Raw genomic sequence first — 19,519 nt, 5'->3', positions numbered from 1 at the left:
ACACACACACATACATATGTACATACACAAAAATAGTTTATAGAAATTAGTTAGAGCCCCTTTCCACACATGCAGAATAATGCACTTTCAATCCACTTTCAGTGCACTTTGCAGCTGGATTTTACTGTGCAAAATCCACTTGCAAACAATTGTGAAAGTGGATTAAAAGTGCATTATTCTGCAAGTGCAGGACAGGCCTAGGAATTAGTAAGAGTATAATAACTATTACTTGCTCTTACTTTATGTGCAGTCAAATATTTCACTTTTGTTCTGTAGTGATCCAGATGTTGATACAGAATACAAAAGGACATTATCTTGTTTGCCATGTACCAATTCATGTTAATTTCTGAAGAATCTATATTCTTCAAGTTTTGATTACTAAAATGCATTTTATTTTTTTTCAACTTCATATCTTTGAATGCCTCTTACTAAAAAAGAGAGAGAGAACTGGGAGGAGAGAAGAAAAAGAAATGGAAAACTTACGCAAATGTAATGACAGTAAAATCAAGCCAGTTCCAGGGATCTCGGAGAAAGGTAAAACCATCTATACAAAAGCCCCTTGCAAATATTTTTATAAGTGACTCGAATGTATATATTCCTGTGAACGTATACCTGGGGGAAATAGCCAAAATAGTGATTCCGTTAAAATTAATTAAACTTCGCAGAGTTCAAAAATGGTAACACAATTGTAACAGAATTGGGGTCGTTTCCCCACTTACCTTGACCACCCTGTGCTGTGCGCTGCTCTCAGCGTGCGTCATTTCTGGCACGCTCCTGGGCTTCCCCATCAAAAGGCGCCGTTTTGAGGAGCGCCAGGAATGACGTGCGCTGAGGGGGCGCAACAGCGGCAGCGTTGGGGCGGCTGCATTGTCGCTGCCCCTGTAGTGGGGAGTGCCAGGGGACCCCGCGCTACTTGGCAGCAGTAGCGCGCAGCAGACGATAAGTGGGAAAACGACCTGGGTTGAACCCACTGGAGAGTTTCTGTGGACAGAACAATTTTCATCCGTGGAGCATGACTTCCTTGCTTCATCCCTTCTACTGCAGCTGGAGACATTTGAGGCTGCAGTAGAAGGGAAGGGAGAAGCAAGAAAATTGTCCTCTGCAGGCAAGCAGAAATTGTCCCATTTATGGAAATGTGCTAATGGATCTAAATCATTGTCTTGTTGAACCTGGCCACTGACGCCAGATGTGTAGCGGCAATGGGGACATCCAGGGCAGCTTGTCCTGGGTGTTGCCATTGCCGTCACATGGGGCGTTTTGGGGGCAGGGCGGTTCGGGGCATATCAGGGACAGGGCATGTTGGGGCGGGAGGGGCGCGCGGGCAGCTCATGCTCCTGGCACATTCCCCCTCCCTTCGTCACTGACTGATGCTCAACACTGGTGGCATCAAAGCCTCTGTGTATCATTTTTATGGCTGTGGAGGAACTCTACTGTCGCACAGAAAGAACAAAGGCTGCTAAGAGCAACTGCAGGCCCTAAGCCAAAGAGTGCCTTTGGGCTCTTGTACACACACCATTAAGCCCCCTTAACATTTAGAAGCACACAAACAAGACATGTGAGGTGCTGACCACTCCTGTGCTGACCACTCCTTTTTATCCATTCTGTTCAAGCCCTTGAGTGATTTAGCTATTAGTATTGTGACTCCCTTGCGTCCAAAAGCAGGTTGTTACCCGGCAGAGTAGAACTGATGTTGGAAGAAAGATAGAAAAAAATTGCGCTGGGTATGTACAATCATGAGCTTATGCACAGAAGGACGCACTGGACTGAATCTCTACACTAAATACATAACAAAGCCTGTATGAGTTCCAATGTAATTCATCCTATAAAATGCAGCAGAACATGCAATTTAAGAATAAAATCCAACTTACTCTACATTCTTTGTCCATTCTGGAGGATTACTTAGGGTCATAAATACGCAATTGGTCAAAATAGTGCACATAATGAGCATGCTGAATAATGTGGGTTAAATCATTAAGGAATATAAGCAAGAAATCACATAATTATTAAGAAACAAAATTAATGGGATATTCTGTTTAAGTGAAATAAATATTTTTCCACAGATAAATACTTCAACATGTTCTTATTTTAAATACCCCAGACCACAGCAAATGCTAGTAAAAGCTGATGAAATTCCGATACAGTAAATGGTGTGATTCAATTTTATTCAGAATCATTCAATTTGATGATTTACTTTTATTGCTCAGTAGAGTAGTCATTATTACTTTGATTTTTAAAAAAAAACTATTTTAGGCTCTCATGCAGATTTCATCTTCCCAAGTCACAACAAAATTTAACATGGTTGGAAATGTAAAGGAGTATACTAAGAAAAATTCATTATCATTTGGGGACACAAGAAACACAACAGTTATTTAATACAGAAATGTATCTTGCAATAACCCTAACAATGATGCAAAAATAAGCATATTCAGCACAATTATTTTTATGTCAGTGTTACATTTTAACAGTCCGGTGATAGGTCTAGGTGGCCAAAAGAGGTTGTGTAGTGTCGTGGTTAAGAGTGATGAGCTGTGGAGGCTTATCTGGGGAATTCAGATTAGCCTGTACACTCCCACACACGCCAGCTGAGTGACCTTGGGCTAGTCACAGCTTTTCGGAGCTCTCTCAGCCCCACCTACCTCACAGGGTGTTTGTTGTGAGGGGGGAAGGGCAAGGAGATTGTAAGCCCCTTTGAGTCTCCTGCAGGAGAGAAAGGGGGGATATAAATCCAAACTCTTCGTAAGGATTACTTTCTCCCCTAAGATTAGAAGAAGACATGGCTCCAGCATCATCACCTGACTTCTGCTGTGGCTAAGAATCAACAAAGGGATGTGGAACAGTATAATATAGTTCAATTTTGTCAGATCTTGGAAGCTAAACTGGAGGAAGGGAGGCTTAGAATTTCACTGTGATTGTGATCTCATTTGCTTGAATTAAATCACATGGTTGAAAGCCTAGGTGGATCAAGGAGACACTAAGACCAGCAAACGTGCAGTACTGCACTTTAAAAGTACCCATGGTGCCATCAGGGCTGAACTTTGGGGTAGAAGTTCAGAGCCGCAAAAGCAGATGCTAGCTTCACATTGCCATCTAAAGGAGGAAGAATAAGGCCATTAAGGCCAGATTTTCATATTACCTAACTTCTCCACTGAAGGATACAGTTTTCTAAAGAAGTTTATATAAATTTTGACACTGAAATAGTGAATCAGAAATTCTCCATCCAATGCAGGTTAACGTATCTGCGCAAGTACACAAATGCACAGCTGGCATTTCAAGTAGGGATCTAGTTATGTGGGAACTCATATGTGCAATGGAGCATGCACATCCACATACATCACAGTTTTGTTTTCCAGCCATATTAATTTAAAAAAGGATCTGAGCAGATGTATTATTATGATCCCTTCTAAAATTGCATAGGAGACTTGTTCCAGAGAGTTTAGAAATCAAACGTGTTTTGATTAAATTGTTTAGAATGTTTCTCACAGACCTAACGACACAAAAGAAGGAACTGAACAAAAATTATTTGAAATCTACTATATTTAAAACAACATCAACAACACATACCCAATTTTCCAAAACAGTTATTTCAAAAGGATATGAATGTACCAAAATCTTAATAGATATTTTTCGAAGAGGGTTGAAAGGCGTTAAAATGTATAGGGCGGGAGTGGCACTGAATCGGAAAATTGCCTTCCCTTTATTCAATACTATAAAAGTCTGAAAGAAAAAAGACATAGTGAAAGGAATGTCCATATATATAGTTCTATGTTCTTTTTAAAATAGCCTTACTTTTTGGAAGAGAAAAACGATCACCAAATTCATTTGTGCAACCATTCTTCAAAGGGAGTCATAATTTGATTGCTTACCTGATATATACTGTTTGCCATACAAGGGGAAAAACATAATTTGCTTCCACGGGGTCCACACATGTCAGAGAACCCAGAGGATACATTCTCCAACGGATACCAATGATATTTAGACTTAACAATAAATTGAATTGTGGTCACTCAGTATGACTACAATATATTAACCCATGCTGTGCCTCACACTTCTTTTCATCTTTTGTCAATAAAACAGTTTGTCTATGGCCAAAATTTTTATCCACAGTCAAGAGTGTTGTATCATTAATTTTGGTGGGGGGGGGAGGGCTCTGAGCAGTAACATTCCCATCCTCGAGTGGCAGTATATTAAGCAACCCACATAGTTTTCCAGCTCACAGAGCAGATTCTTGTTTGATATTTATATGCCATACTTGACTATTGTTTTATTATGTTGTAAGCCGCCCTGAGCCCTTCAGGGGAGGGCGGCCAATAAGTCGAATGAATGAATGAACGAACGAACGAATGAATGAATGAAATACATACACAACTTTCCATTCTGTATGACATTTGGTGGTAACAATTATATTTGTTAGCTTTCAAGGCATTGCAGACATTTAAAAAAGTATCAGGAGAAATAAGTTGTCATCAGCCTATTACGTTGTAAAACTATATGTATTTTGTATAAACCCTCTCTCAAGCTTTTGGGATTGAGAAGAATAAAATAGATGCTTTCTTTTGAAGAACACAAAAGTCAACAGTTAATCAGGTGTCTCTCAAGTATTAATCAGAATCCACAGATTTCTTCTTGTAAGGGAAACAATGAAAAAATTTACAGTTTTGTATTTTAAAAACTGGTGATGAATTTTAGGTGATATGCCTGGTAAAGTGTCTGTAGAGGTAACCAAAGGAACCTAAGCAGTCTAAAAAAATATTACCTTCTTAATCAAATGTATTATTTATTAATTAACGGTATTACCTTTAATAAAAAGGTTTTGTTCCTAAATAAAACACTTTATGCAATAGTTATGGTGTGGGTTTTTTTTTGTGAATCTACAGAGTAGCTATCTATATTGTTTGAGAAGATGCTGTGACAGTGAATTTAAGCATCTTAAAATATATTATGTCCCTGAGCCATAGTTCAACGTACCATTTGATGTCATTAATATCTTTCAAGTTCCTTCTTTTAGTGGAAAAGTATCTTCTTCCTGGACCCCTCTGGACCATAATTAGCTGAGTTTATTTACCGTTATTGTGGAACTGGCAATAACATTCCACCCTAACATAAGATATTGTGAAATTAAAGCATTCTTTATAGGTGTTATTAAATAAAACCTTCAAAAGAAAAGATTTTGCTCCTTCGGCTTGTCACACTGATAAATAGCTCTTATAATTAGGATAAATTAGATATGTAGCAACAGCTTAGGGGGTTTTTTGAGCAGGGTGGCAATCAGGCAGAAATTATCTGAAAGGATACATGGCACATAAGAAGAAACTTAGTGAAACATAAGAAGTGGGAAGGGATAAAGAGCCCTTTGGGGGTGAGTGATTTATCAAATGTAAATAATAATAATAATAATAATAATAATAATAATAATAGTAATAGTAATAGTAATAGTAATAGTAATAGTAATAGTAATAATAATAATAATAATAATAATAATAATAATAATAATAATAATAATAATAATAATAATAATGAGAAGCAGCAGCCGCAGCCTCCCTGCTGGGATCCGCATGAATACTACACCAATACATTACAACTTCCTAGGCCTCTAGGTGAGGCTCGAATTGTAGTGAAGGCCAACAACCAGCTAAAGATCTGGCAGCTGTGTAATCTACAACAACAACAACAACAACAATAATGATGATGATGATGATGATGATGATGATAATAATAATAAACAACCACCTACCATAACCACCACCACCACCACCACCACCACCACCACCACCACCACCACCACCACCACCAAACGGACAAAGTGTTGAAACATAATACACCAGACATCACTGTGATCGAGGACAAGAAAGTGATTATCATCGACATAGCAGTCCCTGGTGACAGCAGGGTCATTGAAAAAGAACACGAGAAGGTCACTAGATACCGAGATTTGAAAATCGAGCTTCAGCGTCTATGGCACAAACCAGCTGAGGTCGTCCCAGTTGTAATTGGCACGCTGGGCGCCATCCCAAAAACACTAGGGCAGCACTTGAAACATCTTCGAATTGACAAAATTAACATCTGTCAAATTCAGAAGGCAGCCCTGCTGGGATCCGCACGAATACTACGCCAATACATTACAACTTCCTAAACCTCTGGGTGAGGCTCGAATTGTAATGAAGGCCAACAACCAGCTAAAGATCTGACAGCTGTGAAATCTACAACAACAACAACAACAACAACAACAACAACAACCAACCCAGACACCTCAATATTTCAAATTTTAAATTTGTTGTCTTAACTCCACAACTGGATTAATTCACTGATTCCAGGCTTTCCCTACTTGAAAAAGGTAAGACTCCTTCCATTCTGGCCACTGACCTTTCCTTTCAGCTCAGACATGTGAATCCAGCCTGGTGGACGAACATTAGGCTCTGAGCCAGGCCAGTGATTACACTACATATAGATCTTAGCATGTGAGTCAGAATTCTGAGAGTGTGATAGGAAATAGCTGGGCAAACTATTCCAAGGAGCGAAAAATAATACTGGTCTCAGGACACTGACAAAGTCAATGGCCTGTATTCCTAGGTTGGAGGGGGATGTCAGGAGAACCAGGCATATGTGATGACAATAGATACAATAGAAGAATGGAGGAGGACCAAAATGAAATAGAAGGATCACAGTCCAGTCAGAAGGGGAACATTAGCTTAACAGGCATATAGGCTGGCTAGTAAGCAGACATGTAGGATCGGTATCTGATTGCTTCCACCTTTGCAATAAACCATACACGAGCTTCTCAGATCAAGAACCAAGCCATTGAAAAATCTGCTTTTCAAACAGAGGCAAATCCTTGCCAGGAAACTATATGCAGTCCAGATGATCAACAATATCAGGTAACGTGAAAACAGAAACCAAGCAAAACAGAAGAGGGATTACATAATTACATATCAAATCCATAGAACAGATCAGTTTGCCAAGCACATCACAGATTTACACAGGTTTTAAGGACATGCTCCAAAGATCAGAATAATTCTTGCCACAACCAATTGCTAAACTCCATGGACAGCCATGATTATGTTGCCTAAGTTTGACTCTCCATGAAGTTAAACCAGTGACTGCAATTTTTCTAGTCACATTTTTATCCCTCTTTCCATCCCAACTGGTATCACAGGAGCAAAAAATCCCAATATAAAACACATTAAAAGTCAAGGCATCTGCTCCTAATCTGGAGATGTCAATGGTCTGTGCTAAAACTACTCCATTCAGCCAAACTGGCACAGCTTGGTTAAGCAAATGTGGGCTCAGACATGATTTTAGGAAAGGGGATGGGATCTTTTCACTCTAAACATAATTCAGTTAGCAGTAGAGACTTCTGGAAAATGAGTCATCTGATGGCAAAAGAAGACAGTTGCAGGTGTTTGCACAGTAAATATGGTTAGCTATGAATCATGCCCATGGCAAACTTATCTCATGAGCCTCTAACACAAACTGTGGGAATGGGCTGTGGTTCCAGGGTGATTTTTACCCTTTTCCTCCTCCCATAAGCAATTTAAAATATTTTCCCCAATACTGTTCCCAGGATCTGGGGGAATCCCTGGGAAGGAGAATCAGAAGTTTCCTGAGGGAGGAGGTATCAGTAAAAATCCCACACAGAAATTCTAGGTGGAATCCAAGCCAATTTTTTCTGATATGGGCAGTATTTCAGTCAGGGGTGGGATCCAAAAATTTTACTAACAGGTTCCGATGGTGGTGGGATTCAAACAGTGGCGCCACCGCACACACGCTAGTCACTATTGGGCAGGAAGCTTGCTTTAGTAACCCCCTCTCGGCACTCAGAAAAAATTAGTAATTAGTAATTAGTGGTGAGAACTGGTTGGATCCCACCTCTGATTTCAGAGATTTCACTTCAGGTACCTGTGAGTATCATTCTCCAATCAGCTGGAGTTGGGGTTGTTATTGATTAGATATATGGGAGAAAAAGGTGATACTTTGAGACCATGAAAGATGAGTTGGTGAGGAAGATTTTCAAACTGTAGCTAATAAGAATGGTCAATATCTGATGTCCAAAAGCAACATGATCCAAAAGCCATGTTGCTTATGCAAATATTTTAAAAGGAGGCTGCTCACAGGGAAAAAAATAATTTAAAAACATAGCAATTCAGTATCTTTCTGCTTTGCTTTGTGAAAGCACAGGAGAGAAAGAAGGGGAAGTCTGTAAGGATGCATGTAGGTTTTTAAATTGGTAAAATGCAGTCATGTAATTAGAAATTTTCCAGGGTAGGCCATATTTAGGCTTAGATAGTTCAAGAAAGGAACATAATTTTAGGCAAATACATAGCAAGGTGTGGACAAGAAATAAGTTTTGACAGTTTCTAAGGTATTTATAATTATGATGCAATTTACCCATCTAAATGCATTCTTGAAGGATGGCTATGTAAGCATATGAAGAGCAGTAGTCTATCAAAACAAGTATCCTGTTTCTCACAAGGGTCAGTCAGATACCCCACAGGTAGGGCTGCCAGGTCTCCTGCCACTGGGAAGCCTCCCAGTGCCAGCCCTAGTTCCACCCCACTGCCCCAAGCAGCTGTGGGAGAAAAAAAACCTGGTGATGTTGGCTGTGTTGGTATAGCATTTCTGGGGAAATCCTGGAAGGGACTGCTCTTGGAATTGCTAGGAACTCTTTTATAAAGTATTAGAAACTACTAGATTCTGGCAATTTTTAGAACTATCTTACATCACTTCCAGGTTTCCTGTGGAAGTGACTTGCAACAGAGTCAATGTAGCACACACACACACACACACACACACACACACACACACACACACACACACACACAACAACCCTACCATCAATTTCCAGGCTTGGATCGTGGAATGCCAAGGTTCCTCGAGTTGGCAGACCACAATCCAGATTTTTAAACCACTGTTCATTCTGTCCTGTTTCTTCATTGATTCATCTTGCCTTCCAAAGGGAGTAATTAGCCATTACTTTTTTTAATGAACAGAAATAATATACAGGGAAAATGAGTTACTGCTATCACCTGTAACCAGCTAATGAGCAAATCCATTTACACATTGTTTGATGTAAAATAGGCTGATACGAGCTGGATTCAGACACATTTAATACTTTTAAATTTAGGCAGTTTGTTCCTTTTTTTCTTTGATAATTCTCTGGCAGAGGGGGAAAAAAAGTATATTTGAAAGGGAGATTTTTCGGAGATTTATTAGCATGAGTAAAAATGTCCCCACAGCGTAACCTCATCTTACACGGAAATATTGCTTCAATGCTGGTTGACCACAAATCATAAAGAATTCAGATTAAAAAAAGTCTACTAATTGCAATTTGTATGCCTGTCTGCAGGAAAAGAAAACAGACAAGAAAAGCAGGCCTCGCAACAGGACAAGGAAGAACAGAGATGGCTCACTGTGAATCACTCACTTTTTGATTGACGTAAAAGGGGTCCAGGTCCTCCAAGGGTTCAGCCACCATTTTTGGAGGGATGTCTCCATAAATAAAGGGCAGTGATTTGCCTGCCTCCAAGTCACTGCTTGGTTTGGGGCCATTTTCGTCGTCAGTGTCTTTACGGTCTTGTTTGGACTGCTTAGCCTTTTCTGCAGCAATGCGTTGTTCAATAGCTGCAAGAGACTCTCTGGTGAAGTAGCGAATGCTGTCAGGTCCTGGTGGTACAAGCACTGGCTGCTCCATCTTTTCATCCTGCACATTTTAATTACCATTTATTCTCCTGCATAAGGAAGTACTGGATGGAAGAAAAGAGAGAAAGAAAAGATTCAGAGCAGAAGCAACCAAGAAACAAAGACCCTATTTTTTAATTATCTGAACCACTGATCTTTCTCACAATCAAATTGTACGCTGAAGATTTTAAAGAGGCAATTTTATTGTTCAAGAACCAGTCTGCCAAAAGGTACACCTGCCATTCTGTTTCTATGTCCTTCAATGGGATTTGCTGTAGTTGCACTGGTGTAGCGAGATGGGAGCTGGGGGGGGGGGGGCTAGAGCCCCAGGTGCCACTTCTGACAATCATGCGGGGAGCACGTGGCAGGGCCACCACCCCTCGCAAACTCCCTGTGGAGTTCAAGGCAGGGGTCAGTGGGATTTGCCCTGCCTCTGAACTCCATGTGGAGCTCAGGAACAGGACCAGTTGGGCCTTCTCTACCATTGAACTCCATGTAGAGTTTGGGAGCAGTGCGAGTCAGAGGCGTAGCTGGGCCAAACTGCGCCCGGTGCGCATGCTACAATTTCCACCAACCTCATGCCCCGCAACGCTTCCCCCTTCCCTCACTTACCTTAGTGGCTTAGTTCCTTTCCTTTTTCAAAAAATTTTCAGGCTGAAAAAGGCCTGTTCTCAGTAAAAACTGCCTGAGGAACTATACTTCCAAGAAGACCTTGTGAGCCCCAAGGTCTCCTGGGAACTGTAGTTCCTCAGGCCGTTATTACTGAGAACAGGCCTTTGGCAGCCTGAAAAAGTTCTGAAAAAGGAAAGTAACTAAGGTAAGTGTGGGAAGGGAGGTGGGGGGGCTGAGGGGGCACTGTGGAGGGGAAAGGGGAGGGGCCTGGGGTGATTGTTGCTCCCCCAGGCATACGCTCGGTGCACGGCGCACCCCCCCCCCCGCCCCTTGTGGCTCCGCAACTGGTGTGAGTCCATTTGATGCTGGGCTCAGCTCATGTGGGTCCAGCTTCAAGCCTGCAGTTTAAAGCTCAACATAACCCTTGCTGAGGCCAGGATCAAACTGAACAGCTGGGTTGACGAGCTCTAGCTTTATACTGTTGATTCTGCCCCCAAGCTCCACCTCTACCAGGCTGTTGGCTGGCATTCAACTGTGAACCTGCACGGGGGGGGGGCACAGTTGTGTGTGTGGAGGGGGGAGGGTACCCAGGGTGAGCCGTTTTACACAGCTATGCCCCTGCAAAGTTGTTAGCTTTCTTTTGGATGAATCTCCTGGATCTTTATCAGCCCAGGAATTCTGTGAGCCCACTGGGATAGAACCTTTATTTTATTTATTTATTTCTTAAATTTATATACCGCCCGATCCCCGAAGGGCTCCGGGCGGTGGACAACGATATCCAAACATCAATAGGAGCAATCACAAAAATATAAATACACAGGCTCCATCATAGAATAACTTAAAATTCATAAAAACAGCGATTCATAAAAAAATTCATAAAAACTTTCTAACTGTTGTATCAAGTAGATTGTGTCCTGAGGAAAACACAGATCTATTCTAGCTGTTTAATCATTCTTATAGCTGAAAGCAAAAAGAAGAATTGGCCAAGAGCAACCAGAGACAATCTTTTACTGAAAGCAATATTTTATTAATTATGGAAAACTAAGTTTTCCTGCTACAGCTTTTTTTTTCCTAAGGGAGCACATTTGTTAATTACAAAAGGGGCTAATCTAGCAAGTTCCCCTCGCATGTGATTTCAACTGGATTAATCCTAGAGACGGTATTTTCAGAATCAGGTCATAGCAAAACAAAATGTGTTCTTCTGTATGAAATGTAAGCACCAAGCACAACATGATACTTTCACTGTGGGGCCACGCTCCTTAAACCATCCATTTAGTTGGTCACTGGCCTGGACCCCAGCAACTTTTTCACATACAGTGAAGGGGGGGCAAGGACGTAGGTAAGGGGGGTTCTCGGGTTCAACCCCCCATTGCATTCTGAAGCTCCGCCCACCATTTGTGTTTTTTTGTATTTTAAAGTGTTTTTTCGGTTTTTGGCCTGCAGGGGGCACATTTTTAGGCTAGCGGCACCACAATTTCAGGGTATCGTCAGGTGACACTCCTGATGGTACCACACAGATTTGGTGAAGTTTGGTTCAGGGGGTGCAAAGTTATGGACCTCCAAAGGGGGTGCCCCATACACCATTGTTTCCAATGGGAGCTAATAGTAGATGGGGCTACCCTTTGAGGGTCCATATCTTTGGACCCCCTGAACCAAACTTCACTAAACCTAGGTGGTATCATCAGGAGAGTTTCCTGCTGACACCAGCCAGGTTTGGTGAAGGTTGGCTCAGGGGACCAAAGTTATGGACTCCCAAAAGGGGTGCCCCATCCCCCATTGTTTCTAATAGGAGCTAATAGAAGATGGGGGCTACACCTTTGAAGATCCATAACTTTGGACCCCCATAACCAAACTTCACCAAACCTGGGTGGTATCATCAGGAGAACCTCCTAAAGATACCCTGAAAGTTTGGTGCTGCTAGCTTAACAATTGCACCCCTGACAGCAGGGAAAATTAACCCCCCAGATTTCCCCAGATTCTCCTTTTGAATCCAACCACTTCGGCATGGATTTAAAGGGAGAATCTGTGTGGGGGGGGGGGGGGGTGGGGGGGGGGGGGGGTGGGGGGGGGGGGGGGTGGGGGGGGGGGGGGGTGGGGGGGGGGGGGGGTGGGGGGGGGGGGGGGTGGGGGGGGGGGGGGGTGGGGGGGGGGGGGGGTGGGGGGGGGGGGGGGTGGGGGGGGGGGGGGGTGGGGGGGGGGGGGGGTGGGGGGGGGGGGGGGTGGGGGGGGGGGGGGGTGGGGGGGGGGGGGGGTGGGGGGGGGGGGGGGTGGGGGGGGGGGGGGGTGGGGGGGGGGGGGGGTGGGGGGGGGGGGGGGTGGGGGGGGGGGGGGGTGGGGGGGGGGGGGGGTGGGGGGGGGGGGGGGTGGGGGGGGGGGGGGGTGGGGGGGGGGGGGGGTGGGGGGGGGGGGGGGTGGGGGGGGGGGGGGGTGGGGGGGGGGGGGGGTGGGGGGGGGGGGGGGTGGGGGGGGGGGGGGGTGGGGGGGGGGGGGGGTGGGGGGGGGGGGGGGTGGGGGGGGGGGGGGGTGGGGGGGGGGGGGGGTGGGGGGGGGGGGGGGTGGGGGGGGGGGGGGGTGGGGGGGGGGGGGGGTGGGGGGGGGGGGGGGTGGGGGGGGGGGGGGGTGGGGGGGGGGGGGGGTGGGGGGGGGGGGGGGTGGGGGGGGGGGGGGGTGGGGGGGGGGGGGGGTGGGGGGGGGGGGGGGTGGGGGGGGGGGGGGGTGGGGGGGGGGGGGGGTGGGGGGGGGGGGGGGTGGGGGGGGGGGGGGGTGGGGGGGGGGGGGGGTGGGGGGGGGGGGGGGTGGGGGGGGGGGGGGGTGGGGGGGGGGGGGGGTGGGGGGGGGGGGGGGTGGGGGGGGGGGGGGGTGGGGGGGGGGGGGGGTGGGGGGGGGGGGGGGTGGGGGGGGGGGGGGGTGGGGGGGGGGGGGGGTGGGGGGGGGGGGGGGTGGGGGGGGGGGGGGGTGGGGGGGGGGGGGGGTGGGGGGGGGGGGGGGTGGGGGGGGGGGGGGGTGGGGGGGGGGGGGGGTGGGGGGGGGGGGGGGTGGGGGGGGGGGGGGGTGGGGGGGGGGGGGGGTGGGGGGGGGGGGGGGTGGGGGGGGGGGGGGGTGGGGGGGGGGGGGGGTGGGGGGGGGGGGGGGTGGGGGGGGGGGGGGGTGGGGGGGGGGGGGGGTGGGGGGGGGGGGGGGTGGGGGGGGGGGGGGGTGGGGGGGGGGGGGGGTGGGGGGGGGGGGGGGTGGGGGGGGGGGGGGGTGGGGGGGGGGGGGGGTGGGGGGGGGGGGGGGTGGGGGGGGGGGGGGGTGGGGGGGGGGGGGGGTGGGGGGGGGGGGGGGTGGGGGGGGGGGGGGGTGGGGGGGGGGGGGGGTGGGGGGGGGGGGGGGTGGGGGGGGGGGGGGGTGGGGGGGGGGGGGGGTGGGGGGGGGGGGGGGTGGGGGGGGGGGGGGGTGGGGGGGGGGGGGGGTGGGGGGGGGGGGGGGTGGGGGGGGGGGGGGGTGGGGGGGGGGGGGGGTGGGGGGGGGGGGGGGTGGGGGGGGGGGGGGGTGGGGGGGGGGGGGGGTGGGGGGGGGGGGGGGTGGGGGGGGGGGGGGGTGGGGGGGGGGGGGGGTGGGGGGGGGGGGGGGTGGGGGGGGGGGGGGGTGGGGGGGGGGGGGGGTGGGGGGGGGGGGGGGTGGGGGGGGGGGGGGGTGGGGGGGGGGGGGGGTGGGGGGGGGGGGGGGTGGGGGGGGGGGGGGGTGGGGGGGGGGGGGGGTGGGGGGGGGGGGGGGTGGGGGGGGGGGGGGGTGGGGGGGGGGGGGGGTGGGGGGGGGGGGGGGTGGGGGGGGGGGGGGGTGGGGGGGGGGGGGGGTGGGGGGGGGGGGGGGTGGGGGGGGGGGGGGGTGGGGGGGGGGGGGGGTGGGGGGGGGGGGGGGTGGGGGGGGGGGGGGGTGGGGGGGGGGGGGGGTGGGGGGGGGGGGGGGTGGGGGGGGGGGGGGGTGGGGGGGGGGGGGGGTGGGGGGGGGGGGGGGTGGGGGGGGGGGGGGGTGGGGGGGGGGGGGGGTGGGGGGGGGGGGGGGTGGGGGGGGGGGGGGGTGGGGGGGGGGGGGGGTGGGGGGGGGGGGGGGTGGGGGGGGGGGGGGGTGGGGGGGGGGGGGGGTGGGGGGGGGGGGGGGTGGGGGGGGGGGGGGGTGGGGGGGGGGGGGGGTGGGGGGGGGGGGGGGTGGGGGGGGGGGGGGGTGGGGGGGGGGGGGGGTGGGGGGGGGGGGGGGTGGGGGGGGGGGGGGGTGGGGGGGGGGGGGGGTGGGGGGGGGGGGGGGTGGGGGGGGGGGGGGGTGGGGGGGGGGGGGGGTGGGGGGGGGGGGGGGTGGGGGGGGGGGGGGGTGGGGGGGGGGGGGGGTGGGGGGGGGGGGGGGTGGGGGGGGGGGGGGGTGGGGGGGGGGGGGGGTGGGGGGGGGGGGGGGTGGGGGGGGGGGGGGGTGGGGGGGGGGGGGGGTGGGGGGGGGGGGGGGTGGGGGGGGGGGGGGGTGGGGGGGGGGGGGGGTGGGGGGGGGGGGGGGTGGGGGGGGGGGGGGGTGGGGGGGGGGGGGGGTGGGGGGGGGGGGGGGTGGGGGGGGGGGGGGGTGGGGGGGGGGGGGGGTGGGGGGGGGGGGGGGTGGGGGGGGGGGGGGGTGGGGGGGGGGGGGGGTGGGGGGGGGGGGGGGTGGGGGGGGGGGGGGGTGGGGGGGGGGGGGGGTGGGGGGGGGGGGGGGTGGGGGGGGGGGGGGGTGGGGGGGGGGGGGGGTGGGGGGGGGGGGGGGTGGGGGGGGGGGGGGGTGGGGGGGGGGGGGGGTGGGGGGGGGGGGGGGTGGGGGGGGGGGGGGGTGGGGGGGGGGGGGGGTGGGGGGGGGGGGGGGTGGGGGGGGGGGGGGGTGGGGGGGGGGGGGGGTGGGGGGGGGGGGGGGTGGGGGGGGGGGGGGGTGGGGGGGGGGGGGGGTGGGGGGGGGGGGGGGTGGGGGGGGGGGGGGGTGGGGGGGGGGGGGGGTGGGGGGGGGGGGGGGTGGGGGGGGGGGGGGGTGGGGGGGGGGGGGGGTGGGGGGGGGGGGGGGTGGGGGGGGGGGGGGGTGGGGGGGGGGGGGGGTGGGGGGGGGGGGGGGTGGGGGGGGGGGGGGGTGGGGGGGGGGGGGGGTGGGGGGGGGGGGGGGTGGGGGGGGGGGGGGGTGGGGGGGGGGGGGGGTGGGGGGGGGGGGGGGTGGGGGGGGGGGGGGGTGGGGGGGGGGGGGGGTGGGGGGGGGGGGGGGTGGGGGGGGGGGGGGGTGGGGGGGGGGGGGGGTGGGGGGGGGGGGGGGTGGGGGGGGGGGGGGGTGGGGGGGGGGGGGGGTGGGGGGGGGGGGGGGTGGGGGGGGGGGGGGGTGGGGGGGGGGGGGGGTGGGGGGGGGGGGGGGTGGGGGGGGGGGGGGGTGGGGGGGGGGGGGGGTGGGGGGGGGGGGGGGTGGGGGGGGGGGGGGGTGGGGGGGGGGGGGGGTGGGGGGGGGGGGGGGTGGGGGGGGGGGGGGGTGGGGGGGGGGGGGGGTGGGGGGGGGGGGGGGTGGGGGGGGGGGGGGGTGGGGGGGGGGGGGGGTGGGGGGGGGGGGGGGTGGGGGGGGGGGGGGGTGGGGGGGGGGGGGGGTGGGGGGGGGGGGGGGTGGGGGGGGGGGGGGGTGGGGGGGGGGGGGGGTGGGGGGGGGGGGGGGTGGGGGGGGGGGGGGGTGGGGGGGGGGGGGGGTGGGGGGGGGGGGGGGTGGGGGGGGGGGGGGGTGGGGGGGGGGGGGGGTGGGGGGGGGGGGGGGTGGGGGGGGGGGGGGGTGGGGGGGGGGGGGGGTGGGGGGGGGGGGGGGTGGGGGGGGGGGGGGGTGGGGGGGGGGGGGGGTGGGGGGGGGGGGGGGTGGGGGGGGGGGGGGGTGGGGGGGGGGGGGGGTGGGGGGGGGGGGGGGTGGGGGGGGGGGGGGGTGGGGGGGGGGGGGGGTGGGGGGGGGGGGGGGTGGGGGGGGGGGGGGGTGGGGGGGGGGGGGGGTGGGGGGGGGGGGGGGTGGGGGGGGGGGGGGGTGGGGGGGGGGGGGGGTGGGGGGGGGGGGGGGTGGGGGGGGGGGGGGGTGGGGGGGGGGGGGGGTGGGGGGGGGGGGGGGTGGGGGGGGGGGGGGGTGGGGGGGGGGGGGGGTGGGGGGGGGGGGGGGTGGGGGGGGGGGGGGGTGGGGGGGGGGGGGGGTGGGGGGGGGGGGGGGTGGGGGGGGGGGGGGGTGGGGGGGGGGGGGGGTGGGGGGGGGGGGGGGTGGGGGGGGGGGGGGGTGGGGGGGGGGGGGGGTGGGGGGGGGGGGGGGTGGGGGGGGGGGGGGGTGGGGGGGGGGGGGGGTGGGGGGGGGGGGGGGTGGGGGGGGGGGGGGGTGGGGGGGGGGGGGGGTGGGGGGGGGGGGGGGTGGGGGGGGGGGGGGGTGGGGGGGGGGGGGGGTGGGGGGGGGGGGGGGTGGGGGGGGGGGGGGGTGGGGGGGGGGGGGGGTGGGGGGGGGGGGGGGTGGGGGGGGGGGGGGGTGGGGGGGGGGGGGGGTGGGGGGGGGGGGGGGTGGGGGGGGGGGGGGGTGGGGGGGGGGGGGGGTGGGGGGGGGGGGGGGTGGGGGGGGGGGGGGGTGGGGGGGGGGGGGGGTGGGGGGGGGGGGGGGTGGGGGGGGGGGGGGGTGGGGGGGGGGGGGGGTGGGGGGGGGGGGGGGTGGGGGGGGGGGGGGGTGGGGGGGGGGGGGGGTGGGGGGGGGGGGGGGTGGGGGGGGGGGGGGGTGGGGGGGGGGGGGGGTGGGGGGGGGGGGGGGTGGGGGGGGGGGGGGGTGGGGGGGGGGGGGGGTGGGGGGGGGGGGGGGTGGGGGGGGGGGGGGGTGGGGGGGGGGGGGGGTGGGGGGGGGGGGGGGTGGGGGGGGGGGGGGGTGGGGGGGGGGGGGGGTGGGGGGGGGGGGGGGTGGGGGGGGGGGGGGGTGGGGGGGGGGGGGGGTGGGGGGGGGGGGGGGTGGGGGGGGGGGGGGGTGGGGGGGGGGGGGGGTGGGGGGGGGGGGGGGTGGGGGGGAATTGTAGTTCCTGAACATCTGGAGAGCCGCAGGTTCCCTACCCCTGGGCCGCTAGAGTGTTCAACTTGGAACTGTGAGATCCAAGTTCAAATCCCATCTCCCTCTGCCACAGAAGCCTGTGACCATGGGCATGCCACACACTGTTTGCCTAACCTACCTCACAGGGTGGTGGCTTTGAATATAAAATGGAGCATAGGAGAATGTTGTAAGCCACTTTGAGTTCCCATGAGGGGGAAAGATGGGGTATAAGAAAATAAATAAACATTAGATGCTCATATGTAATCCATGCATGATTTTTTAAAAGTATATATGTAACACAGCAGGCATACTATTACTATTGACCAAATATTAAGGAGCGGATTACAATTTCAATATTATTTTTAACCAGGGCTGGTTCTAGCTTTTTGTAGGCCGAACCAGAAAGTATAACCAGACTCCCTCTCCAATTCTGAATCCCTATTGGGAAGAAAGACTGAGTACAAATGAAGTAAATTACTAAATGTCACAAAAGAACCCTGAGAGATAAAGTGAGTTGGTCAAGATTTCACAGGGACTTTAGATTAATGGTGAGTGATAAAAATTTTACCACCTCATGTCTAAGGTCCATGTCTAACACTATCAAGCGGTTCTCACTAATCACTTTTGAATTCCAATTTTGCACATGTTGTAGTTAAACCAGTGCAAAGGTTGGTCATTACTGGACAGTGTTTTATTACGACTGGGGAAAAAATATGATTGCATGGTGTTTTGTTCACATTTAGAATGTAAAAATTAGATTTCATGGGCCATGCTAGCTCATTCAAAAAAATTAATCAAAAACAATAGAAAAAATGTTGAATGTATTAGGACTAAAAGCTCCAGCTAGATTTTGTAATTTTATTTCAAAAATTAATTTCCTAAGGATTTGGTCACAGATCTACAATTTAAGATTACCTCAGAATGAAATGGCTTTGATATCCTAAAAATTTTCTTGTGTACAAGTTTTGGAGCTGAATCGAGCAGCGCTAAGCCATCTCAGGTCTGTGTCAGCTTTCCACTCTCAAAGGAACAGGCAGAGGTATCTGAATTTCTGCCTTTATCAGCACGGAACATGTCAAGACCCAGAATGGAATGTCGGCCCCTGTGAGTAGCGGAAACATTCTGCAACTGGAATGACAGATCCCAGAGTGCAAATACAGCTCTTAGGAGTAGCGAAAATGTTCTGGGTCTGGTTTAACAGGTCTCAGAGTGGATGAGGGCTCCCCACCTGTAATCACAAACCTTTGAGTGGAAGGAAACACCTTACACTGATTTCAGTCACAGGAGCCATCATTCCACTCTTGGAGGTGTCATTCCAGGCGCAAAGACTTCTGCTAGTACCGGGACCAGCATTCCACTTTTGCAGCTAGTCCCAGCAGCTGTCATTCCACTATGGGACCTGTCATTCCAATCCCCAAATTCTTCTGCTATTCCCAGGGATCATCATTCCACTCTGAGTGCTGTCATTTGATGCTCAGAATGCTTCTGCTACACCCATTCTAGGTTCTGTCAATCCAGTGTCAAACATCCATACTGTTCCCATGGACCATTATTCCACTCTGAGAGGGCCATTATTTCATTCCCATCACAGCCCATCTAGACCCAGAGAACTTCACCCAAAATCTATTCTGTATTTTCATCACAACATTTGTTGGAATGGTTTTTTCCTCCCCAATGGAGCCCATGAAAGTCATTCCTGGCTCTCGTTGTATCCAATGGACATTCAAGCCTCTCCCATCGCTCCTTGTGAAGAAGAAGAAGAGTTTGGATGTATATCCCCCCTTTCTCTCCTGCAGGAGACTCAAAGGGGCTTACAATCTCCTTGCCCTTCCCCCCTCACAACAAACACCCTGTGAGGTAGGTGGGGCTGAGAGAGCTCCAAGAAGCTGTGACAAGCCCAAGGTCACCCAGCTGGCGTGTGTGGGAGTGCACAGGCTAATTGAATTCCCCAGATAAGCCTCCACAGCTCAGGTGGCAGAGCTGGGAATCAAACCCGGTTCCTCCAGATTAGATACACGAGCTCTTAACCTCCTACGCCACTGCTGCTCCTATTGGTGAGCAATCCTGCTCTTCGTTTTAGTACATCCGGCGGCAAATACAGCAAATTCTCTCAAGCGTGCTGGGGCGAACACTTTGAGCAGAAAGCAGACTGAGAAGGGAAAGCTGGGGAAAGGGGAGGGAGGGGTAG

The 19,519-nt window shown here is 55.1% G+C and overlaps 1 protein-coding gene across 1 annotated transcript in view; it reads right to left on the bottom strand.

Moving 5' to 3' along the window:
- LOC125426820 (sodium channel protein type 1 subunit alpha-like) overlaps window positions 1-19,519 on the bottom strand; it is a 152,462-nt gene that overhangs the window by 67,420 nt on the left and 65,523 nt on the right. Inside the window, exons 3-6 of the mRNA XM_048485595.1 lie at window positions 9,419-9,737; window positions 3,596-3,714; window positions 1,869-1,958; window positions 484-612 (exon numbers count right to left, since the gene is read on the bottom strand). Coding sequence (XP_048341552.1) covers window positions 484-612; window positions 1,869-1,958; window positions 3,596-3,714; window positions 9,419-9,685 — 605 coding nt within the window. The 5' untranslated portion in view covers window positions 9,686-9,737. The remainder of the gene's footprint in view (window positions 1-483; window positions 613-1,868; window positions 1,959-3,595; window positions 3,715-9,418; window positions 9,738-19,519) is intronic.

This window comes from Sphaerodactylus townsendi, linkage group LG02 (genome assembly GCF_021028975.2).
Source record: "Sphaerodactylus townsendi isolate TG3544 linkage group LG02, MPM_Stown_v2.3, whole genome shotgun sequence".
Lineage (NCBI taxonomy): Eukaryota > Metazoa > Chordata > Lepidosauria > Squamata > Sphaerodactylidae > Sphaerodactylus > Sphaerodactylus townsendi.
Note: the sequence above shows the minus strand (reverse complement) of the source record. Positions and strands in the feature narration are given on the sequence as shown.